Source organism: Zonotrichia albicollis, chromosome 14 (genome assembly GCF_047830755.1).
Source record: "Zonotrichia albicollis isolate bZonAlb1 chromosome 14, bZonAlb1.hap1, whole genome shotgun sequence".
NCBI classification, from domain to species: domain Eukaryota; kingdom Metazoa; phylum Chordata; class Aves; order Passeriformes; family Passerellidae; genus Zonotrichia; species Zonotrichia albicollis.
The window spans coordinates 9688452-9713809 of NC_133832.1; the positions used below are offsets into that span (position 1 = coordinate 9688452).

Here is a 25358-nt window from a genome sequence, read left to right on the forward strand (position 1 = left end):
GGGGGGAGCAGTGGGAAGAGTTTCTGTGAAGGGAATTTGTGTGAAGGAGGATTTACGGCTTTGTGTACTGTGCTCACTTTTGTGTTCCCAATGTCTCCTCAGGCTTTCATGGATTTCCAGGTTTAAATGGTCTGAATGGCTTGCCAGGCACAAAAGGCTCTCCTGGAACGCCAGGTAAAGGAAATGTGTGGTGGAAGTGTGATAGCTAGGGAGATATGTAACTGTTCCTCCATGAGAGTAATGTTTCCCACAAAATTCCCCTATTTCACCCAGTTCTGGCTTTAATTGTGACCTAAAGAAAAACCTCAGGTTACTGAATGTGCATTAACTAACTCTCCTTCAATGCCAGTAAGAACAGGATGCAGCCTGTGGAGTTAAAAAGGCTTTTCTGGTGATGGTTCTCCTTGAATTCCTGAAGGGTTGTGTCACTTCTGGAAAACTAATAGAATGAAATCATAAAACTCTTTCTAATGGATGTTTGATTTGAGCAGGGCATGCTCAATGCTTGCTTTGTATTGGACTTAGCAATGAAATGATTCTGTACTACTTTTCAGAGCCCTCCATTATATGGAGCTCAAGGAAGGCATCAATAAAATCAGAAGCTGATTTTTTTGATTTGTTTCCAGATTATGATTTTAGGGAGCTTTTGCTGGACTTTCTCATATTTGAATCATATGAAATGGAATGCAGTTCTGTGTTGCAAACAGGGTTTTACTAAAGGAAAGAAGTGAAGAAAGATCTTAGCAAAAAGACTTGTTTAGTTACAGTCATGTTGTAAAGTAGCAGCTAAAATTGGTGGCAGCTGTTTTATGGATGAAAATGGATAGACTTCATGTGTCCAACTCAAACAATACCTGTGTTTTCTTTGTTTAAAACATTATCAGAAGGCAATGATTTGCAGCATATAGATCCTCCACAATTTTCCTGAGAGAGCTGCTTTTAGTGTATCCTTTTTCTAGATTGGCATTCTGAACATCTCCCTGCAGCTTTCAGGGAGCCTCTGCCCTGCACCACTTGTGCCTGTGTTCATTCTGCTGCAGTCTGTGCACACTGAGCTCCCTCCCTGTGCTGCAGCACGAAGCCCACAAGGTTATTTAAAGACCAGAGCCTTGAGTCTGGTGTGTCCTAGTGAGAGACAAGCACACAGGCTGGCAGCAGATCCTGTCACAGGACTGCTGTGTTCCCATTCTTGTGCAAGAGCTTGTGGGGAGACCACAACAGTCATGTGCTCTTCTCTCAGCATCTCACAGATTGTTTAAATTCACTCTGCACAACCAGAGTAACACGTGAGGCACCAAATCACCAATTCCAGCTGCTCTACTGAAAGCAGCAGAGACAGTAGTAAAGGGCTGGATTTTAAATCACCACTCATTTTGTGTCATAATTTGGCTGCTATTAGGCAATTTGAATGGGCTCTCTTACCTTTGTTAACCATGTTTAATTAGGTCTGAGTGAAGCTGGACTGAAAGGACCTGCAGGTCTCCCAGGTCCAAAGGGTGAAGAAGGCTCTCCAGGCTTGGGAAGAGGAGCTGCAGGATTCCCTGGACCAAAAGGCTCAGCAGGAGACGTGGGTAAATACTGATATTCTGAAAGCAGGATGTATTGCAGCTGAGGTTAATGGGTTGCCTGGTCAGCAGAGCTACCAAAGACAGTTCCTGAAGCCACAAAGGTGGTTAGAAGCTTGACAGGCAAATGTGAAATCTGTGGTGTTGCTCTTTACTTTGAGAAACGGTTGGTTGCATGGTTCTGAAAGTATCTATATCTCTCCTGAACAGCACAATATGTGTTGTTTCTCCTCCTGTAGTGAGATGTCTCTTTGTTCTCCTTGATAGAAATGCTCCCCAGCCACTGTTTCTGTCAATGTCTGTGAAGATCCATGAAGACCTTTGGTTGTCCCTCATTTTGTATTTCTTATTCCAGGTCTCCCTGGTCCTATGGGACGGCCTGGCCTGCCAGGAACACCAGGAGTTTCTCTTCCATCTGATATAAGGGGCAGACCTGGAGATGCTGGTGTTCCAGGCACTGATGGCAGTTCAGGTGTGTGTGGTTTGGAAGCTCTGTCATGGTGGCACTGGTACCATTCAGTACCTCACAGCCTTGTTGGAGAGGCTGAGACTCCAGCCTTTCCCCACACAGAAGGAGATGCTGGGGATAGCCCCAGAATTCACTTTGCCACAGAAACAGATTTTGCCAGTGAACTCTGTTGTCTCTAGGTTTTCCAGGTGCTCCAGGACCACGAGGGCCCCCTGGCCCAGCTTCTGACCAAGGGGACACAGGCACTCCAGGTTTCCCTGGTGTTCTTGGCTTGAGAGGCATTAAGGGCGACGTGGGACCCACTGGTCCAATTGGACTCCCTGGAGCATCTGGATTGAAAGGTAACCTTGCCTTGAAAGGACCTGGGAGTGCTTTGGCAGCTGTCATGTGGCAGCAGGAATGGCTGTTGGGCGGTTGGTGCAGCCTCCTCCTTCAGGTGTAACAGCTCAATGTGATGGCTCAGTCTTTCCTTTAGGCCGCTGCAGCTTTTACCTACTGACTCCAAAAGCAGCAAAGTGGGGCCAGCTCCAGATGTTCTCAATGTGTCCCTAATTATCTTTTTCCTCTTATCTTTGTTTTTTTTCTGAGTAGAAGTGTCCACCTGCAATGTTGCTGTGCTTGTGCTCTCTGTGCAAGGGCTGGAGTTGCTGTTTCATCCCACCTGTCCTGTATGCTCAGAGGCATTAGTGTGGTGGATTTAGGTCTCAACAAGAGGCTAAGAGGATTGTAGGAGTTCAGAGATGTTGTTCTGGGCTAAGGCAGGGAGCTTGTTGATCTCTCTTTGGTCTGTAGAAAGGAGGTCAAAGAGAGCTGCACACAGGGACCCCAGGAGCAAGGTTTGAGAGGCACCACACAACTCAGAAGACAGGGCAGGATGGAGAACCTGGAGAACCACTGCCAGTTGAACAGCTGTGCTGTCTTTGTAGGCTGGCAGATCCCATCCCTCTGTGCTGTGCACAGAGATGGATTTAATAGGGTACACATTTAAAGATGTGTACTCTCCAAAGCCTGTCCCGAAGGAAGGGGAGGAGTACTTTCAATAAAGTACAGTTAGGTAGCAGTGGAAATACTTGTCTTGAGGCTCTCCAGCCATTGTGGATGTGAACCTGGGCACAGACTGCTTTGAGGGTTGTGGTCCCCTCCATCTTGGAGCCCCAGTGCTGTTGCTGCCGTCAGTGGGAGCACAGCTGTGGGTCAGAATCAGGGCTTAGGCCCAGTCTCAGCTGTGTCTTTGCAGGTGCACGAGGTGAGCCTGGCCTGATGGGGATGCCAGGTAAAGATGGGCCTCCAGGGGATCCTGGTTATGCCGGACTGAAAGGTGAAATGGGCCCTCAAGGTGAGTGCTGGAGGATTTAAAAAGCTGTTATTTATTGCTCCTGGTTTGGGCTGGGGATGATTTCAGAGCTCCCTTAATGGGCTTATTTGGGAGACTCTTGATTTCTTTTAGACTGAAACAAGTAAGAAAGAGCTTGACATACTTTTTAGAAGACACTCAGTGCTGATGTACAAAGGTGGTTCTAATTTCACATTTTTCTCCTTTGTGTCAGGATTAGCATCAAATCTGTATGGTTTCTGTGGGGTACTTACACATCCTTTGCCCATGTGCAGGTCTCCCTGGCAGACCAGGGGCTCCAGGAATAACCCCACAGCCAGAAGAAGTCACAGCCCCTCCTGGATTACCTGGTCTGCCAGGAATTGATGGTGTTCCTGGCTTTGAGGGAGACCCTGGATTCCATGGCCCAGCTGGAAAACCAGGTAAAAAGTACACTCAGATCACCAAAGTGCTGTTCTTCTGGAAGGAAAACACTACTTTATCAAATGCATCAGGAATGTTTACAGGGTTTTTTTAATTAAGGAAAGAATTCCATCAAATAATATATATAAATATAATGCTGCATTTTTAACCATATGTGATACCCAGCTGCACCTCTCAATCCTTTTACAGACAAGCAGATCAGGTGGAGCCTCTTTTGGAAGTGGCTGTTTATAACCACAGCTGGTGAAGAGTGAGCTCTTGGCATGACTGCTGACATCTTATTTCCCTTCTGGAATATGACTGCAGGAGTCAGAGCCAATAGTATGAGGAAACAATGATACTAATAGTTGTATTTTATTTCAGGCCCAAAAGGTTTGCCAGGAAGATCTGGTTTGAAAGGACGTGATGGCTTACCTGGAACCCCTGGCATAGCTGGGGACCCAGGACTTCCAGGTGCCCCAGGACTACAGGGATTTCAAGGTAATCTTATGATTTGGGGAGCACAGATAAAAAGAAGCAAACAGTAGAATTGTGTTTGCTTACATCCAATTAGTTTAGGAAAACGAGAGGATTTCTATGGTATTGTGTTTTGTGTCTGCAAGGAAGGAAATTTAATCTTCAGTGAGGAAAGTTCTGTCACATGTCCTTGTTGATGTTACAGCTGGTGTTTCTGAAGGTGCATTTCTAAATATCTTTTGGTTTTAATGTTTTGTGGATGTGGGAGGGATCTTGAAGATCTAGAGGAGTGATATGGTATTCACAGTAACCATAGCTGTGAGGCTTGGACAGGAGAGGAAAGGCACTGTGACAAAGAAGAGAAAAATTATCAAGTGCTATAGCAGAAATGAATGAATTAGGTTTTGGTTGGTGCTTTGAGATCCTCAGAACTACTGTACTGTGAGATATACCCAACACACTGGCACCAGAGTTGTTGGGCAAAGAAAGAGAACTAAAAGAGGAAGAGAATGGGTGGGTGGTGCTGTGAAATGGCTGCATTTGGAGCTGTTCAGTCTAGTAATTCATCTAACAGCCCTATAGCCTGGGCTCCTCGGTGGTACAGAGTGCCATAAGCAATGCCAGGCGGGGTGCAGAGGCAGGGATGCCCCCTGTGCCCTGGCAGTGGAGATGTTCCTGTGTCCCCAGGTGCTGTTGGGAAGCCGGGTCCCCCTGGGCTGCCGGGCATGCCGGGCCGCAGCGTGGGCGTTGGCTACACGCTGGTGAAGCACAGCCAGTCCGAGCAGGTCCCGCCCTGCCCCATCGGCATGAACAAGCTCTGGGATGGATACAGCCTCTTGTACGTGGAGGGACAGGAGAAGGCCCACAACCAGGACCTCGGTGAGTTGGCAGAACTCTCTCAAGAATGAACAACGCAAAATTACAGTTAAAAAGCCATGGCATCATGCATGGCAGTGCAGAGGGCTGTGGTGGGGCTGGTGGCAGGTGGCTTGACCAGTGGCTTGTGGTGCCACTGGTGCCATCCTCACCACTAAATGTTGGTGTGTATGGTTTGGAGTCTTTGGCAGATGCTTGGTATGACTGCTGCTCTGCTTCTTCCAGGCTTTGCTGGCTCATGTTTGCCTCGCTTCAGCACCATGCCTTTCATTTACTGCAACATCAATGAGGTGTGCTACTACGCCAGCCGAAACGACAAGTCCTACTGGCTCTCCACCACTGCTCCCATCCCCATGATGCCCGTGGACAGCGTCCAGATCCCACAGTACATCAGCAGGTGCTCTGTGTGTGAGGCACCTTCCCAGGCTGTGGCTGTGCACAGCCAGGACATCACCATCCCACAGTGTCCCCTGGGCTGGCGCAGCCTGTGGATAGGATACTCCTTCCTTATGGTAAGGACACTACTGCTGGTGCAAAGGCAGCTTCAAACATTTCCATCTCTCCTCTCTCATGAGGTCACTGAGACTGTGTTCTGTGAGTTACACGAACCTGGAACCCTGTCTCTTCTTGCCTCAGTGCATTTCTTCATCAGCTGAGTTGCTGTAGCTCTGAGTTTGCTGTGTACAGCACCTGCCCTGATCAGTTTTGGTGTTAACACTGCTGCCTAAGTTCTGTATCACCACAGATGTTTGTTCTTAAAACCTTTAAATGTGGAAACAGTAATTCAGCTACAGTATTGACTTAATCCTCTTTCTCAGTGGAAAAAATTTTCCATTGCACTCTCCTAGAAGCTTATTAGTGTAAGATTGTTAGAAAAACATGATGTCAGCATCATTGTTTCCAAATTTTCCCATCTTTCAAGTGAAAAGCTGGTTTTCTATTATTCCAGGCCTGCATATTCAGCCTAAGTGTGCTCCTTTGCTCTTTACCTTCTAGCCCTGACTCAAGAGACAGTTACACATAGCCAGGGTATAATTTGATTGCCTGTTTACCTCCTTCTGTTCCTTGGAGCTCACTGAATTCCATCTTTATTCCAGCACACTGCAGCGGGGGCAGAGGGCGGAGGCCAGTCCCTGGTCTCACCTGGCTCCTGCCTGGAGGATTTCCGAGCCACTCCTTTCATCGAGTGCAACGGCGCTCGGGGCACGTGCCACTACTTTGCCAACAAGTACAGCTTCTGGCTGACCACGGTGGAGCAGGAGCAGCAGTTTGTCAGCACTCCCCCCTCAGAGACTCTCAAGGCGGGGCAGCTTCGGACTCGCGTCAGCCGCTGCCAGGTGTGCATGAAGAACTTGTAACAGAATTGCAGTTATGGGAACAGTCTTTGTTACCCCACCTTAGACATCACTGACTGGAGAAGGGTAAATTCACAAACCTCTTTTGTGTGTGTTTGATGGGTAAATCAAGACAGCTAGAACTCTACAGAAATCAAGTTTCAAGTCCAGGAATTTGTGCGCAGAGGAGGGAAAGATCAGTGTTCTGAAGCGATTTTTTAATGGAACATGGTGCTATGTTTTTACTTGGATGTTTTTTTCCCCTCTTTTATGGCTACCTCAGAAAGTCTCAGTGAGTTCCTTACTCAGACTGAAGAGCAGCTGACACCTTGTACCACTCCTCTGTCCAAGGCACATCCAGTCATCACCCAGAGAGACTTTGCCAAAGCTAGGCTGAGTTAGTGCCTTTGCACACAGTATTTGGTCTAGTGTAAGGGAGTGGAGACTCATTCTCCTGTGAAACACAGAACCAGCTAAAATTTATCAGGGTATGCTGGGTGACTTGGAAACACAATGCACTAATGGTTGATAATGGATTTTCTTAGAAAAATTAAGAAATGAATTATTTGCTTTGCTTATTACACAGATGGAACATTCTTTCCTCCAGTGACAGGTAACCAGTTCTAATCCAGCCTGCTATCCACAGCCTACCTTAATGCAATTTTTCATGTGAAGATAAATCCAAAACACCTCTACTATTTTTCTTTGCTTTCTGTTGAAATATATTCCAGGTCTGTTGGCTTCAAGGTCTGTGCTTATCTCCTTGCAGCCACTGATATACAGCCATACTTTATTAGCCAACATTTATTACTATGAACATAAATTTCCTTCCTGAGGCAGCTTTGGCACACTTATTTTCAAGCTTATTATTTAAGCTGTGTGTGTTTGAAAAGTAGAGCCTTCACTAGATGGCATGCAAGCTTATGCAGATACAGGAGTAAGCAGCTATGGGATGTACATTTTTTACTCCTGCAGTCACCATGTGTTGTATCCTGCTTCCTCTGGGCTTTATTGCTGTAAGTTTAAAAATTTGTATCTCTACTGTCTGCACTGTTAACTTTCCTTCAGGGTGTAATTAAAGAGAAGTGCCACTAATTGGATTTTCCTTGTATATTTTAGGGGAAAGCCATGACAAAGGTATGGTTATGCCTATAATGAATTCATTCAGTAGGACTAAAGTTATTACCTTTAACCTCTCTGGAGTGAAGGGTGTGAAATCCTTGTCTATTGACATCCCAGGACATTTCAAAGGAGTGCCTTGCAAATGCACTGTCACCTTGGCTTAAAAATCTTTAGGATAAAATTATTCAGAAAATTCTTATTAATGCATGACTAAGACATTATTTTAAGCAGATAATAATCACTAAAGATGAAAGTATTATTTGCATAACACATTATCATCTTCACAGATGGAGATCAGAGCTCTCCAAGTCTTAGAGTTAAACCACACTAGAGATGAACAAGGAAGTTGAGGAACAATGTTGTCTTTCACTTATTCCTAATTGTGAAAGATTAGCAACTGCTCTGGATGTATTTTGCAAGTATCTTTAAGGCATTTTAACACTGCTGAGCAGCAGTCCTTTCCTCCACTCTAGTTCCTCGCTGTCCTGGCACAGAGCATGTGGGATTTACATCCTGGGCTATGCACATGCAACTTTACAACACTTGTGTGCACGGAGCAAAGCTCAAGACTTCTGAAAAATAACACAGGTAACTGACAAAGTACAAGGAAATTTTCATCCACTGGCTTCCCTTGGTGCTACAAAGAGTCTGGTTGGTCAGGTCTTTTATCTGCAGGGACTTGGCTTTATTTTTGGACATGCAAACACAATTCATTTATTCCCCAGGACTAGAGCTTTATGCATTTTTAGCAGCACTGCCTTTAGAGAGCTGCTTCTCTCAAAGTAACCAGCAGCTCCCCTGCTGTCCCTGTCCAAGCTTCCATCCACTCCCATCAGCCACTCCCTGGCAGGTGCAGGGAGCAGGAATTCCAATCACCTGTTCTGCCATCAGCCCCATTTCCATCCATCTGTTTACCCCAACCCAGAATCCTTCAAGAGCTCTGCAAGGTTCAGGCTTCTCTCTGAAGAGGCTGAGGGTGGCTTGGGGAATGAGCACCTGGTACTTCACTGAGGGTCTTTTAATTATTTTTAGCAGGTACTGCTCAAGACTGAGCATTTCAGAACAAGGGCTCATTTTACTTTTTGGTCTGTGGGAAGGAGAGGGCTGCAGCTGATGTCATAAGCACAGTAACTTCATGTATTAATGAAAAAGAAATAATTTGTTTAAAAAAAATCCCACAAAACCTGTGCAGCTACTCCATGGAAAGGGGAAGAAAATGGTATTTTTTCTATATGTATAATTTCCAAACCATAGCTAATAAACATTGAAGGCAAACAAGATGAACTGTGCCCAGGTCATGACTGTTTTCTTGGAAATCACCCTGGCCCTGACCCAGAAGTGCAAGTGAGAGGAGACAGCATTCAGGATTTCTCTGCATGGTCATTTATTACTGAAGATGAAAGTGTGTGACTCACGTGCAGTACACTATGGTGACAAAGGGATCAGAATGGGGACTGTGATAGTAAAAAGGAACTGTAGAATGAATTAAAAGATCTTTGCCTTTATTCTGAGCTGGTTTTCTCAGAGCTGCTACAGAGATACTCTTTCTAAAAAGAAACAGAACTGCACCGGCTCTGCTGATAAAACTGGAGAATTAAGGCACTTTTACCAAAACAGATTTCAAAAGGCAACAAGTCAAAACCCAACAATTAAGTAATTTGCATATGCCTATATATTAAGTTTTAAGATAACCTGGGTTATATTTAGTTCACACAAACAAATTAACAAAATATAGCAGCATACAACCTATGAAAAGCTTAAGAAATTTATTAGATGCACAGATAAAGTGCAGTAACAGAGATACTTGTGTAAATCTTTTTTAAAATAAATAAGGTACAGTTAAACCACCTTTGACTCTCTTTAGCTCTGGAAGAAAAGTCAGCCTAAGTTTTAATGATTGAACTTTAAGGTCAAGGTGAAATATATCATAACTATAACAGTGGTTGTGATCTGTATCAACTCTTTGAGACTCCTGTTCCTCTTGAGGTCTCCCAGAAACAGGAAGGCTATTGCAACATGGATACGTTAGACATAGTTCCTTTCACAGAAACATTTTTGTCATAAAGTGTGGTTGCTCAAATACATGTTAAAATATTTAACAAGGAAACAATTTTCTCCTGATCCAGTTGATCTTTTAAACAAGACAATGCATTTTTTCTATGATGCAGCCCACAGGAAGGAACAGAAGTAGACATCCTCCTTAACTGAAGACTCTTGCTTTAAGAACTAAACTATTGCATTATATGAGAGCAAGAAATACCCATTTTGTGTTATCCCTTTCTCCAAACATACAGCCCACTGACAGACTTATTTTTGCCCTAATCTCAGAGGTCCATTTGTCTTCAAGAAAGACACACATTAAAAAGAGATTCCCTTTCAGGGTCTTATAATAAAATCTTTCAGTGCCTTTCCATCTGGGGAAGCTCTTTGACAGAAGGAACTGTCCCTGTAGGAGTTTTGGATGATACCAGATGTTTGTGCTCTGTTATCCATGATTTCAGGCACTTTTGGGCTAACATGGCTGTGTAATTTATGTCAATGCAATAATATTAGCAATATGTCAGAAGGGTCACCACAGTTTCCTTCATACACTCAGGATTTCAAATTCTTCTTCCAATTCAAATAGCTTGTCAGTAGATTCAATAAGTTCTGAAAAATAAATTAAACCATTTAGAATGTGAAGACATGCCTGATTTTGTTTACTAAAAAACCCCTCAAACATCCCCCCATCCTTCTGAAATGCTGCCTTTGAAATGTTTTCAAAGATTAAAAATATCTTGTGCTAACACATGTAAACTGGACCCGGCCTGTTTGGATAACTGATACTGTGTAAGAGCAAGGCATTCAATCATGCAGTGATTGCCTGATCCTCAGCAAAGCCCAGATCTTCCACCTGTGGTGGTTCTGTGCTGGCTGAGGAGCCCCAGTCTGTGCCCAGAGCACTTTCAGTGGTACCACACCTGCTCCTGTGGTTGTCACTTCTGGCTTGCTTGGAGGTATGAAAGGAGGCCAGTGGGGTGGGTGCTTCTGCACCAGCTCAAACATCCGCAGGCTCTGCTGCTTTAGAATCTCCTGAGGACAGAATACAAACCAAAAACCACTTTTAGTATTGTGCATCTATCAAAGAACAAAGGCTGTAAATTCCTGTTAGGTCAGGTACCTGCCATCATGAATCACTGCTTCACACATCTCTAGTATTGTCCTACTTGAAAACACACCTGGAAGAGGGATCTCTTAAACTCCTACAAGTTATCAGTGCATTATAATGAGCTTTTATACATCTATAATTTTGTTTACATGGAGCAAACACATACCAAGAACATACTTCTGCCTTTTAAGTTACTTGCTTGGACCTCTCTGTTTTCTGTTGATCAACGGGAACAAAAACCAGATCTATCTACTCAAAAAATCCAAGAGATTTTGGAAGATAGGCTTTGATCAGGAGAAACACATTATTGAAGCAAAATTTCACTGCTATCAGATGAGCTCCAGCATATCCTCTACTTCAGTTATTTGCAAACTGTTTCCTGTAGCCTTTTTTTAAATAAATGCTTTTGGTTGGTGGTACTTCATATTGACATTCCTGTTGCTTAATATTCCAACTGCTTGCTGTTTGTCAGTAAATGACTTAGGTATGAGCCACTAACACAGTACTGCTAACAGAAGACAAACTCAGAAGGGGGTGGATGCACTTCTCCCAGTGCCAGGGTTCAGGGTTACAAAATGCTGAACAAGCTCCATCAGCAGTGGCAGCCCTCCCTGATCATTAGTGCCGCCTTCACTGGGGATCATTTGATTTGCAGGCCAGGAATTTCCATTAACCAAAAAAAGAACAGTATCCATGATTTCATACAGAGCAAAAAAAGATAGTAATATTACCTTTTGTACAAGACTACACCAGTTATCAAAATCACATTCTTCTTTGCAAAAGAAGCCCTAAGGAAAGAATACACAGAGTAATATTACATACAGTATGTCAGCGAGCAAAGATGCTGTGGTATCTATGTGTGGGTTATATCTCAAGTGACAATCACCCATAACCCAACCAAAGGACACTGGCACGAGATCAGACTGAACTTCTTCAACTACCACAGTATTTTTGTGGTCTATACTGGATTACTTCTACAAGTAATTTCACTTGAAGATTTGTAGATTAAATAAAACAAGCTCAGGTGAGTATCTTCTTGAGAGCAGCCAATGCACAGATGATAGTGATGGAATAAAATAAGGAAACATGATTCAGTTCCTTGCTTTGACTTTCAAACTACTTCTTGGAAAAGGTCTATGTTGCCCAGGAAAGAAACTTAACTGGCTCCCCAAGATACAAACAGTTGGTTCCCTGCTTGAGCTAAAATCAATGTATCCTATGCAGTTCAAGTACTGTGTGTGTTGAATTTTAGATTGCACAAGAGTGCCCTGAGATCTTGACTTGTGATCAAGGAAACATGGTGCTGCCCTTACCAATACACAGAGGTATTGCTTTGAACAAAGTACACACATTTATCATTTTCTAACACCTACTAAAGCTACTGAAGGATCCAAATTCATGATCTTCATTCTGTGAGGGGCTTGCTGGCAGTGGAAGCTCTTGTCATCAACTGTGCCATTTTCTTCTGAATCTACAAAACTCTGAGTGGTGTGAGGGTCCAAGTAGATCAGCTCATTGCCTGGAGGGGTAAAATCCACATGGTGATAACAAGCAAGAAGCAGTAATAATCACTTATTCCATCCAGACTTGTAAAACATAAAGAGAACTGGAAAATCAGGCACAACAGCATCCCAACAGGGCATTTAGTATAATTTTCCACTGTTACCTTTTAGGGTAGATTTTTTGGATTTTTTTTCTACCTTTGTCACATACTTTCCTTTATCTACATGAAGTCCAGTGCATTTTTTAAAAATCTCAACTGCAGTAATCCCTAACATTCCTCAGATCAAAGATACAGGATGACCACAAATCCAATCTGTAATCCCATTAGGCATTCACCCAGAAATTGAACAAATAAGTCTGAGTAAAACAGCTCACGTTTTACAAAAGAAAGAACAAAATATCCAAGGAGTTACAGATCAAACCAGGGTAAAATATCAAAGGCTGAATCTAGGATCAACTATTGCGTTAATTAATAAAGACATGGAAGAAGGTGAAAGACATACTGCTTTGAGAAAAAACTGAAAAATATGAGACAATAATTTAAGAAAGCCAGGAAGCAAAAGAATAAAACAAGACACTCTTCACTGGAAAGTATTAATGATTAGAAAAAATACAGTATTTAAGTAGCAGTGACATTTCACATTTTTTGAATGCTATCAACTTTCCTTAGTGTCTTGTTTTGCTTATATCATTCCATATTTTTATATCAAGCTTTGCTGCTTCTTTTCTGTTCCTATAAGGATGGTCTCATACTGTTCCTGAAGTGTCTGAGGTATGTTTCTTCTTCTCCATTCTCATGCTTAAAATGCTTACTACTGCCCCTTCCCAATGAAAATCCTTTCTCTTTCAGTCATACGGATATTTGGAGTAAGTTTCTTTCTTCCTTACCTAAAAATCCTATAAAATAATAGGCATTATTGGGTTTCCCTCCTAATGCTCCCAAAGACTGTGGCATCTTAAAGCATTCCTAGGAGTCCAAAGAGAGAGAAATTAAATTGATTTGTTTATTGATGTACAAGATACCTGCACTTTTTCACACAGACAAAGAAGTGACTGAGGAATGCCTTACTTTAAATGCATCAATATACACTGGGTTGATGTGATTAATCCCCAGGCGCAGAGGGATAATGAGCAGGAGGGGCTTCCAGCCTGGGCACAATCCTGCTGTGTTCTTGTTTGGGCCAAGAGCACTCCTGTGCAAATGTGCACTGCTGTGGGCAACACTGCTGCTCTGGGCAGGGCACCAGCACATCTTCTCTGGGGGAATGAAAAGAGACATCAGTGAATGCACACAGCAACACAGAGCACATCCTTCAATCATGAATTAAATTGCTTTTCCAGACAGCTTTATAGAGCTCCTGTTTTGAGAAAAAAGGAGCAGGGCATGGAAATCCTGACTATTTAGTAGAAGTAATTCTGGCAGTCAGAGTGTGTGCTGGCACATTAGTGAGACATGGGAAAAATGAGGGGATGAATGTTTCAGACTGAAGTTGCATTTACTACTCGCAGTATTAAAGCTGTCAAGCTTTGCCTGGGAGATGATACAGCAGGGAGGAAGAATTAGGAACTCTTCAGGGAACTCTTCCCTTACCAGTGATGTAGACATAAAATACGCAGAAGTAGGGACTAAGGTAGAACCAGGCTGTGGCTAAATACCACTTGTAAACCTTACAGTTACAAGTTGAAAATGGGCCACACATTTCTGAAGGATCTGCCCTTCATTTCCCTTTTGCCTGACAAAAGCAAATTTCTGCCAAACTCTCTATTACAAGCAATTCTCTGTATTTTTACATACTACAACTTCATTCCATTGCTGGAGTAGGAGTTAAGGTAGCACAGACCAAACTCCACCTTCTCATCCCCATGGTATGTGAGTTGGTCACCAAAAATCCTCACTGTTCTGTGCTAACTTTACTTTTGGAAGCCCCAAACCTGAGTATCCATTTCCTTTATTCCTTTTCTTGCCCTGGGAACAAATAGGGATAGTGCCAAGATTTTGCTCATACTTAGATACATTCAAATTAAAAACTGTCACCAAGGAAATAATCACAGAATCATCAAATTATTAAGGCCAGAAAAGACCTTTAACATCATCAAATCCAACCACTACCCTAATGCTCCCAGAGCATAATTGTCCAAACAATTACATTTGCCATGAGCTTGAGCTACTCTTTGGTATCTGCTCTTCGGTATTCTGCAGACTCTGAGTTCTGCAGAAACTCCTGTTTCACTTACTGATGTCCTCGATGACCACTGTATTGTCCATAGATACATAAACTGCTAATGAATTCCATTCATCAAATAAAGCAAGCTTCCTAGAAAACACAGAGGCAATAATTAATAAAAGCTTACTAGGACCATGAGGATAGCTTTAAACTCAGGACAGTTAAATAGTCCTTGAGTAAAAAAGTCACTTATTTGGAAGAAAAATTTGTTGTGTTTTTAAAGTCTCCATGTAACAAAAAGATAACTTTCAGTGTTTAACATATTTAGAAAAAATTAATAATGAGTGGTTCCAGGAAAAGCACACACACTGTATCATGTGAAAGCTGTTTTGTCCTTTTGCCAAATGCAGGGATAGTAACAGCTCAACCACATGATCAGGTTTATTACTTTTTATTGCAATTAACAGATTCCACTGTGGGATTCTGCCCATGGTGCCTAACACCATGTAGAGAAGAAAAAAATTCCTATGCCAGTCTGTCCACATTATTCTGTGCTTAAGAAGTTCAGTGGAACTATTTCAGGTTGTTAAAAGCCAGAGCAGCTCAAGATTTTGGAACCCAAAAGTTAGGAGGGTGGCATAATAGCACACAGGTTTCTGTCCACTTGGTGTGACATCCAGAACTCTGGGGAAGGGAGCTCTCAGGCTGCACAGGCAGTGCTGGGTGTCTGAAATAAGCCTGAAAAACTGGTATGTGAGTCAAGAAGAATTTGTAAGGGAAAGGAGCTGGAGGCCAGGACATCCTTGAGCTCCTTTCTCTCTCCAGAACATGTCTGTGCCAGGGCTGCAGCAAATGGCACCCAGGAGCTGCAGGATGGGACATTCCCTATCCCTCAGCAAAGGCAGCTCTGGTGAGGCCTCCAGGCCAGGAGCAGCTCCCATGCTCTCCCCAGCAGCCTCAGGCAGCCCCAGGAGCACACCCAGGACCCTGCCATGACTTACTTCAGCACTTGAGCAACTGTGTTTGGTCCAAACCACTCTCCAATGGACTTCCCCTCTCCAACACCCATCTGTGCTGTTGTGGAAAGGGAAAACAAACCACAGAGAGGCTGGTCACAGTCTGTGTCACACATGGCCTACCAATACCTTCACAAACACTCCAGAGCAAGTGTATTTAGCAACAATTATTTTCTCAACCTATACTCTTTTCAACACTTAATGACTGCTAGTTACCTCAGAAGTTGTTCCTAAACTGTAATGACAACTACAAATATGTCCTTACTTACAAATTACAGCAATAACTTCTATGACTGTCTATTTGAACACTATCAACTCTCCTACCCAAAACCTGCACACTGTATTCTATAATACAGATTTATTTAGGTCTAAGTATAATATTTCTGAATTATTATACTTTGAACCCACTTGCATACATTTTTATTTATATGTAAAAATATACATTGTCTTCATAATCACCTTTTTAAAATGTTTCATTAACTTACTTCAAATGAGAAAGTTTCAACACTGTTGGAATTTCAGCAGACAAAAGGAAGGTGATGTGTGTTCTTACCCATTTGGTGGATGGAATAACAGCAATCTTTTCTATCCAGAAAGCACCGTAAGATTCTATGATATTCTTCTGGTTGCTTTTTGTGTTTTTCCCATTGCCAATCTTTCAGGAAAAAAAGTTATAGAGATTAAAAAATAATGTTTTCATTGTACTGATCAAATTTCTAGATGGCAGAAAGCCATACAATGAGATTTCAAGAGACAATCCATCTCTAATATTTACATTTTATTTAGAAGTCACACCTTGTCATTTATTACCAAGCTGCCCTTTATCTATTGTGTGAAAATTGGGAAACTAAAATAATAATGCCAACTGCAAGTATATCCCAAATGATCACTGCTGAGAATTGATAGCTATTGCTCTATGTGAGCTTCCAAGACTATATAAAACTACCTGTTCTGTTCAGACTTTATCAGATTTGCAAACATTTGTAGGATTTGTAGACTCATAAAGCAAAATCCAAACACAATGCTGGCCCTCTCCCACAGCAAAATCCAAACCATGGCTTTGCCACATGAGCTTCTGACATAAGGTAATTACCTCACATTTACTAACAGAGAAACACATACACAGGGCTGGTGCTCTTTAGATCCATACTGCAAGTTAAAGATTAGTTTTTCTCAGGTAATTATGTTTGTTTGCCAACTCTTTCAGTTAAATTTTTGCACTACCATTTTGTGTATTCAGTTATTAAAGTGGTAAATCCACACATTGTGCTGCCATAGAAACCATGACAAAAGAGCACAAGGATCACAGACCCAGCCACAGCAAGGTAAGTGACAGGAGAGTGTCACACAGAGCACACCTATGACACTCACCTGTGGCTCTGGGATATGGGGTGTCAGTAGAGAATTACAGGCACTGGTGGGGTCTGCTGTGGGGTCTGGACTCAGGCTGATGATGGCTGAGTGGTTGTGAAGTACTTTGTGTGGTGTCTATCACTCTGTCACTACTGACACCATCACTCTGAGCTAGGATTTTCATGGCTATGTAATGAAAACAGGGGAAGAACTCAGACCCATGGTAGCAAGTTTTCCCTTGGCTTCAACTTGGGCATTCCTCAGAAAGATTTATAAAATAACAACAATGGGATTCCCTATTTGTCCTTCCTCTATTTTTGTTTCTCTGCTTAAGGCTGACATAATTTTGCCCCATCAGACAAGAATAGTTCACTAATAACTTTATCAGGATATCACAGAAAGTCTCATTAATAAATTTAGGTTTTATGCTTTTATGGAAAACAACAACAAAAGTGAAACAGCCTCCAAATAACACAAAAGTTGCCTCAGCAACAGTACTCACCTCTTCCTAAATGTCTGCAGATCAGTGCCTGGGCCAGCATCATCTGCCCACACCTCAGCATGCATCCCCAGCCCGCGTCAGACGAGGGACCGGTGCCTCCTGCCAACAGAGGGGCTCAAATCAGCAGGGGCTGTGCATGGAGCCAGCTCTGAGAGAACCCACAGAAAAAGCTCTGACAGCTGAGACCCACAGGCAAACCCCTAATAACTGAAACCCACAGGCAAACCTCTGAGAGCTGAGACCCACAGTCAAACCCTGACAACTGGAACTCACAGCCAAGCCTCTGACAGCTGCCCCACAGCTGAGGGGGAGCCAGCCTGCCCCACTGAGCCAGCTCCTTTCTCCCACAGTGCTGCTGTCACTTCACTGCTTGCCCCACAAACATGAAGACCAGATTATATACAGGTACAAGCAGACACTGATTATAATGGCTTTAATCTTTTGTTTGCACACACAGTTAAATTATGATCAAAATGTTCTAGTAGTGTAAAAATAACTTTTCAGTCCCCAACATCATCACTAATCCTGCTAATCCATAACCAGGCTGCTGGAGTGCTGCATACTCACCAATCGGTGAAAACTTTCTTCTATAAGTGAACCAGAGACGAGCACTTATATCCAACAATAACTTCGATTTGTCTGGAATAATTTTAAGAGGAAATACATTATTAAACTGAAAAATTCAAATTATCCCTGTACAGTCAATATATAGAGAGCATGGAAGGCTCCTATAGCTTTTACATACAAGACCCTTAGTACTTCAAACATTTTTTAGCAATTTAAACACAGAGAGCTTTTGCAGACTGCTGATTAAAGTTAACTTACTAAGGATGAAATAATTACTAGCCAATGAAATTTTACAAGGTGCTTGGAATGACTATGCCCAGCCTGAATAAAACAACTCTGGAGAACTGTCCTCAGGAAAGAACTGGTAAAGCAGGTTAAGAAGTTCTACGTGCAAATCAACATGGAATTATACATTACCTCCAAACCCAACAGAAAGTAATCTTAAGAAAAGGTTAATAATGTTAAATTGAATGAAACCTCTCTTTTTTCTGTTTGTTTAAACACATGCACTTACAGAATCCTCCAAAGGCTCTGCAGAATGCTTAAGAATCCTGTTTGCTGCATTTTCCCTTGGCTGTGGCTCAGACTGGCTGGCTTTTCCAAAGGATTCTCCAGCTGATCAAGGCTGCCTGCAGCACCCTGGGCTGTCCTACACTGGTGGCCACTACCTTTGCCATGTAACACAGGAGGATGGCCCTGTCTTCTCCCCAGGAGCAAAACTCATTTCTGAAACTTTATTTTTATGTAAACACATTACTCTGCTCTAACTTTTAGGCCATGTACTTATTTTCACTAAAATGCAGTACGTGCCATAGACTAACTTATTGTTGGTACTTGAAATATCATTTCAGTTGCAAGTAACAGGCTGTGGACAGCATCCCTCATAGGAAAATGACATCAGTAATGCTGAGCATTTCCCAAAAATTATTTATACATTAATTTCTGAGGCCCTGTGTTGTGGAGACTCCCATCTGACAGCCTCTGCTGTGAATGTGATCATATTGCATGAATTATAGTGGGAGGACACTGGCCTTGGTTCTGGTTTCTGGACAGGAGGAATTCCACTGCTTACACCTGGTGTCTCACTGATGGAGAGCAAACTTTCCTCATGAGACATTCAGGGAACACAAGGAAATCAGGAGCTGTTGCTGCATGTGAATCTATGAATATTCTACAGATGTTACAGATAATTTAATTCTAAATATACCTGTGTTTAGGTGGTGTTGCCTTCCTAAAATCCACACTGGCTCATCAGTTTCTGGAAATTCTTCTAAGTAGTCTGACAAAAGAGTGATCTGGTTTTCATACCTAGACAAAACTGAACAGGAATACACAAAATTCAAACTCCATTTTATCCCCTTGTTCCTTTATACCCAACCTGGAGCTCTCAAACTGAACTAGTTTGTAGTAAGTCTTTACAGCCTTTGGGGCTTCTGAGCAGTGCTGCCAGCTGCTTTTAATTTTCTCATTTAAAAGCTGTTCTGACTGAAATAACCAATGCCTTGGTTTTTATTTATATCCTCAGTGAGTTCTGAGAGAACACCAGGTATAACACCTTTATAAGCTATCTCACTGAAGCCAGTGACAGAAGTTCAGGGTGACTGCAGTGAGGATGAGATTTGATTCAAGATAATGAGGAAAGGAAAAAAACAAAAAGGCACCACAGCTTGATCTGGAACATAGAAAAAATACAAATCAGAGTGATTATGGCCTCATGCTTAATGGAAAGCATGTGAAAAGTGTTAGCAAGACTGGGCTTTACTTTCCCAACTGGAGATTTGAAACACTTCAGAAAAAAAATAGATGTATTAATGTTATTATTCAACACCATATCTATTTAGTGAAAAATAACAAATGATAATTAATACTACCACAAGAAGAGAGTCCAACTATTTTCTAGATCATTAAAATTATGCTTTTTGGAAGAGTGCAAAAACCCTTCAAGTATAAAAATTAATGTAAAATCATATATATAAAGTAAGATTTCATTTAAAAATAATACACATTCCAGCGATCAGAAGGGAGCTGCACCACCGTCTGGCTGGAGCCCGGGGCCAGCAGCGCCGAGCCCCGATACTGAGCGTGCCCGCAGGCAGGGGTGAAACCGCGCCGGGCTCCTCCAGGGCTGGCGGCTCAGCAAAGCAACTGCTGGCCCCGTGCTCGGCATTCCCCGGCAGAAAAGCCGCCGCTCACTGCATTTCCAAAGCAAATTACCTGGTTTTTACTCCAAAGACTTAAGACACTCTGGACCCCCGAAATCCAACCGGAGGCACCTGCCCCCCTTCGCGGCCGCCTCTCTCGCCCCCGCTGCCGTCCGACACCCCGGAGCACTGGCGAAGGCAACGCCGGGGTTTCTTTTTCCCTGCCGGGATCCCCTTCCCGACGCTCCCCCACAGCGCTCCCCCCGAGCTGCGGCGCCTCCCGGAGCGGGGCTCCAGACCGGGCTCCGGCCCCTCCGCTCAGGCCGCCCCGCGCCCTGGCCGAGCCCCCTCACGCCCGGGCCCCCTCCCGAGCCCCCTGCCCCGGCCCTGGGAGAGGCCGCGGGACCCCAAGCGCCAGGCGACCCCTCCGGCTCCTGTCCCTCAGCCCGCGGGCATCTCCCGCCGCCGGGAGCCCCGCTGAATCCCCGGAGCCCCGGCCTGGCCCCTCAGCGCCGCCCCGCCAGCCGTGCCCGCGCCCCGCGCCCCTCACCGGCCTCCATCCTCCCGCTGTCACCATCCTCCTCCCCTTCGCCCCGACACGGAGGCACAACACGGCCGCGCCGCGGGGCGCCCTGGGAGCTGCAGTCTCCCCGCCGGCCGGGAGCGCACCGTCCCTGCGTCCATGGGACTACAAACCCCAACAGCCCCCGCGGCCCGAGCGGCGAGAGGAGCAGGCGGGCAGGGGCGATTGGCTGGACTGGGCGCCGGCGCCCTCCTGATTGGCGGTTCGCGGGCTTGGCCCCGCCCCGCGGGCGGGCAGGCGCGGGGGCAGCATGGAGGGCGCGGTGTCGGACGTGGCCGTGTGTAACCTGGCGTTCGCGGGGCGCCTCGAGGAGCTGCGGGCGCTGCTGCTCCGCGACCGGGCCCAGGCCACGCGGGCCGACCAGGTCAGCCGGCTGCGGCCCCGGGCGGCCTGGGGGCGGCTCCTGCCGGCCGCTGCCCGTCCTTGCCCCGCTGACCGCTTCCCTCCCGCAGGATCACCGCACCGCGCTGCACTGGGCCTGCTCGGCGGGACACACGGACGTGGCGGAGCTCCTGCTCGGGCTCGGCGTGCCTGTCAACGACAAGGACGATGTGAGTCTGAGGGACCGCGGGGCGCTCCGGGGCCGCGGGTGCTGCCGGGCCCGCTGCTGTCACGGTTTCAGCCGCAGAGGGGCTCTGACAGCGGCCGGAGCCCGCCCGGAGCCGCTTGCGCCGCTCCCTCCTCGCCCTCGCCCCCTCCGGCCGCGGCCCCCGGGCGATGTCTGGCACTTGGGCAGGTCCCGGCTGCTCTGTGGGAAGTATTCCACGTTTGGAAATAGGCGTGAGGAGGAGATCTGAGACCTGCTTATTGTCCTGGAATTCTAGGAGAGCTGTACTTATGAAGGAAGCTGCAAAACCAGGGGTGTTTGGGTGATTTTGGGGTTTTCACATTGCCTTTATCTCCCTGAGATCTCTCAAATATGTTGTGCCAAATCATGAGGCAGCCTGAAGATCTCTCACACTGGGGAAGGCATTAATAAAGCAGATGCAGGTTCAGTGGTTTCACAGTTGGAAAGGAGATGGCCTGCTCTTGTTCTAGAGGAAGAGTTGGAATATTTGTATCCATTACAAAGCATCTAAATGTCACCCATAAAGAAGGAAATGTCTCATCAGTTTAGAGAGTAGGATATAGAAAAAGTTGTTAACACTCTTTTCTACTACTGCTGTTTGTTCTTAAAAAGGCATTAGTGTAAATTCTGCAGGGACAAAGTGTTCTGCAAAGATACCATGCATTACTGCATAGCAGAAGTGATTTCTGTCATTTAACTGGCAGCTTGTTCCAGGTACTGAATGCAGGGGTGTAAGAAGACATGAGCCTTGCATCTAATGAAAATCAGTAGTATTTTAGCTTTGCACTGGTAAGAATATGAGCAGTGTGAGTAGTTCAGGTTTGTCTGGGTTGTACATTATCATGTTTTTCTGCCTGAAACTCATGGTTTGAATAATGTGGATTTCTTCTTGCCTCTGTAGGCTGGTTGGACTCCCCTGCACATTGCTGCTTCAGCAGGCCGTGATGAAATTGTGAAAGCCCTCATTGCTAAGGGTGCTCATGTAAATGCTGTCAATCAGAATGGCTGCACACCCCTGCATTATGCAGCCTCCAAAAATAAGCAGGAGGTATGTTTACCTAAGCTACTGGAGCTGGTGGTGTTCTTGGAAGAAGGATTTAGGTGTATTAAGCCCACATCCTCCTCCCCTGCTCCTTTCTCTTTCAACATGCTCAGATTGCAATCATGCTTTTGGAGAATGGAGCAGATCCAGATGCAGCAGATCATTTTGAATCCACCCCGTTACACAGAGCAGCATCCAAAGGAAACCTAAAAATGGTACAGATCCTTGTGCAGCACAATGCAACTTTGGATATCCGGGACTCTGAAGGGAATACTCCTCTGTAAGTAATTTTTTATTTTTATTTTGCTTAATATAGAGTAATTTCTGTGAAATTCAACTCCATTATTTCAATGTCTTTTTCTTTCTTTAATTTTTTGTTGCTTCAAAATACACTCTTGCTTCACATCCCTGTGCAATTAAAAAGTATTTCAGAAAGTCATACGTAGTATTTTACCATAGTGGTCTGTGCATGCATACTTTACCTTGTGTTACTGCATCCACTTAAAGAGTGTAGAACACATTTTGTATTCATCTGGAATACATTGGTTGTTGCTGTGGGGTAGAAAGTGAGCTAATGGCATCAGAGTCAGAGGAAACTGGTCTTGCAGGCTGGTCTACTCTGTCCTGCCAAGCAAGAACTCATTTCAGAAGCTTTTCTTCACCTCTCTAAAGAAAATCAGCAATTGAAATATAATCAGCCCAATGCTTATTGTTACCTTAGAGATCAATTTGAATCTGTAAGGGTTACAGCTACTTTGAAGTTGGTGTCAAAACCACAGTGGAATCCAGATTTTGCTGTGAATAAAATCAAGCAGTAAGTTTTAGCTGTACATAAATCCCAGTATGGCCTTGGAATGCACACAGTTCTTCCTAGGACACTGTGCCAAATGGAGACAAGCATTTGCTGCATTTGCAATAACTCATTACTTTTTAGCATCAGACAATTTATTTCTCACCTTCAATTTAATAGAGATTGCCATTTTCCATTCTCACCATGGATTATGTTCTCTTTAGCTTTGCTGACTGCAGAGCCAAATCCTAACCCAAAGAACTGTCTTAACATTGCAAGGAGAGCAGCAGGAGGAATGTTCTTGAGTTGCTTAATGACAGCAGAGGGACTGGACAGCAAGCTTTGGAATCTGTCTAGGTAGTTGGCTGCTTGTGGATTTGTTGTTCTCAGATGTATCTCCCCCCAGCATTGACACTGTCATTTTGACAAGGTGTAATTGTTGCTCTGTTACAAGCTTGGAGAGTTTAACAGTGGCTGTGGGTTTCTTGTTCTCACTGCAGCCATTTAGCCTGCGATGAAGAGAGAGTGGAGGAGGCAAAGCTGCTGGTGTCCCATGGTGCAAGTATTCACATTGAGAATAAAGAAGAGCTGACCCCTCTGAAAGTGGCCAAGGGTGGCCTGGGAGCCATCCTTAAAAGAATGGTGGAAGGCTAGAGGGGGCTTCACTTGAGTCTGTCTCCTGTTGCACTTCTGCTTACGATTGCAGACTTCATATTTTGATAGTTCACCTGGGATGTCATGTATGGTATCAGCATGGTAATGAAATGTTTTTATTGAGGCTGTCCTTCAAGTGCAGTGCCAAAACAACTCTTTGTACTTCCTGTTAATTAAATTGTTCACTGACTTTAAAGTATTTTTCAATATCTTGCAGTTTTCTTTCAGTTTACAGTGTGATGTGTATAAATGTGGTATTCTTTCTACTTCAGATCCCAGTTTAGAATTATTTCTTTCAAGAAACAGGACCAAAAATGTTTTCGCCATTTAAATCCAAATTTGTTTTCTTCTAGAGTCTTTGTTTTTTCTCTTAGCTTTTGTGATTTGTGTGTGGGGTTTTGTCTGTGTTTTGTGGGTACTGATTGTCTTTCTCCAGATGATTCTAAGCTACACTGTATTTCTCTTTGTGGAATGCAGTTTGCTTAGTTACTTAGATAATTGTATCCATTTTTGCTACTCTTGGTGTATTGTTTAAAGCTTTTCTGTTGTTACTGGTTGTTACCCTGTTTTTCTCTAAGTCTTTAATACATGTATTTGATGAAGTGCACTGGACTGCTTGCAGAATGCAGGCACAGTTTCAGGGTTACCTCTGCAAATACACTGTTTTATAATGGATGGCTCTGGATACTCCTCTGGGATGTACTTCAACTTTAATTTTTTTCTTCTTGTTCCTTTTGAAGGTTTCTTTTTCTGTTCTCTTTGACTCCCATATGCAGCACTGACACTTGCAGTTTACCATCTTATTTTATAACAGAAGCCTGGTTTAACCTTTATTTACTCATGGCAAATCCTGATATTAAGTTATTACAAGGCAGAGCTAACAAAGTAGAGCCTGAAAAGTGACCTCCTGTCCTGATGTTGTTAAGATAATTTTTGACACTGGTGGATAGAGTTCCACTTGAACAAAGAATGAAATTGTGTGAAATAAAGAACTTTCCTAAACAACAGTCTTTTGTATTATAAAACTTTATTAAACTGACATATTTAGAAAATACTGGTTTTCTTACATACATCCTATGTATGTTTGGGGTGTGAACAACAAGATGAAACCCTGCCATCCGTTACACAGTATGGAAATGCAACATGTTTGCTCTTCAGCCTCAAGGAAAGGGTGAAATGCAAGCTGGCAGTTTCTACAGTTTGACTTGTAGGGATTAAGGTAATGCACTTAATTTTGATAAGCAACACAGAAACTTACAACCATACAAATACCTTCACCAAGGACTTTAAATGTATCTTAGAGCACAAAATGCAGGTTAAATTTCACTGAGGGGACTCATTAAGAGCAGGAGGGATAACTTGCCTGTACAGTAAACTGCCCATGCAGACCTTGATTGAGGGAGGAAGCTGACTGAGTAAATGTTTCTTATATATTGCACAGGCATGGCTGAAAATTTGATTGGAGAGCAGCTGAAGCTAAGAGTTCTGTGTTCATTCTTGGTTTTGCATAGCAAAAACCCTGCTCTGTACCTTTGTAAATCTGCTTCCTTAGGAGATGGTGGCTTGAATGAAATGTTAGCTTAGTTTTTGGTTTCCATATTAATGATCCCTTCTCCCTATGGCAAGATAAATGGGCCATGCAGCACAGACTGTTGGAGTATCTAAAGCTTATTTCTGAAAAATGTTTGTGCATCCTGCATAGCTCTGCAGGGTTTTAGAGCTACACACCGTGGATCAGTACCTAATTG

General features: G+C 43.8%; 3 protein-coding genes across 6 annotated transcripts in view; 2 read left to right on the plus strand and 1 right to left on the minus strand.

The window, feature by feature from the left end:
• The window catches only part of COL4A6 (collagen type IV alpha 6 chain), a 108368-nt gene extending 98710 nt beyond the window's left edge, over positions 1–9658 (plus strand). For both annotated transcript variants that reach the window (XM_074551533.1, XM_014265313.3), the window contains 10 exons: positions 103–174; positions 1446–1571; positions 1921–2037; positions 2214–2375; positions 3272–3370; positions 3643–3789; positions 4154–4270; positions 4934–5125; positions 5348–5634; positions 6220–9658. In XM_074551533.1, the coding sequence (XP_074407634.1) occupies positions 103–174; positions 1446–1571; positions 1921–2037; positions 2214–2375; positions 3272–3370; positions 3643–3789; positions 4154–4270; positions 4934–5125; positions 5348–5634; positions 6220–6480 (1580 nt within the window). In that variant the 3' untranslated portion in view covers positions 6481–9658. The remainder of the gene's footprint in view (positions 1–102; positions 175–1445; positions 1572–1920; positions 2038–2213; positions 2376–3271; positions 3371–3642; positions 3790–4153; positions 4271–4933; positions 5126–5347; positions 5635–6219) is intronic.
• ATG4A (autophagy related 4A cysteine peptidase) lies at positions 9060–20680 on the minus strand. Of its 2 annotated transcripts, none has more exons than XM_005484470.4 (13): positions 20524–20680; positions 19040–19150; positions 17833–17904; positions 17266–17364; positions 15964–16065; positions 15396–15468; positions 14465–14544; positions 13299–13486; positions 13118–13196; positions 12100–12245; positions 11458–11514; positions 10539–10650; positions 9060–10227 (listed from the first exon to the last, which is right to left on the minus strand). In XM_005484470.4, the coding sequence occupies exons 1-13, from the start codon at positions 20531–20533 to the stop codon at positions 10163–10165; spliced, it is 1194 nt and encodes a 397-aa protein (XP_005484527.1). In that variant the 5' UTR covers positions 20534–20680; the 3' UTR covers positions 9060–10162. The 2 variants fall into 2 exon arrangements, with proteins under 2 accessions (XP_005484527.1, XP_005484528.1); XM_005484471.4 differs by lacking the exon at positions 20524–20680 and adding an exon at positions 20047–20281.
• Positions 20681–20759: 79 nt separating this feature from the next.
• On the plus strand, positions 20760–23809 carry PSMD10 (proteasome 26S subunit, non-ATPase 10). Of its 2 annotated transcripts, XR_003379690.2 has the most exons (6): positions 20760–20920; positions 21009–21107; positions 22026–22172; positions 22280–22446; positions 23181–23313; positions 23457–23594. XR_003379690.2 is itself a non-coding variant. In XM_005484469.4 (5 exons), exons 1-5 carry the CDS (start codon positions 20807–20809, stop codon positions 23608–23610), a joined length of 681 nt encoding a protein of 226 aa, XP_005484526.2. In that variant the 5' UTR covers positions 20760–20806; the 3' UTR covers positions 23611–23809. The 2 variants fall into 2 exon arrangements, 1 of the variants encoding a protein (XP_005484526.2); XM_005484469.4 differs by lacking the exon at positions 23181–23313 and having other exon boundaries at positions 23457–23809.
• The last annotated feature ends 1549 nt before the right edge of the window (positions 23810–25358 follow it).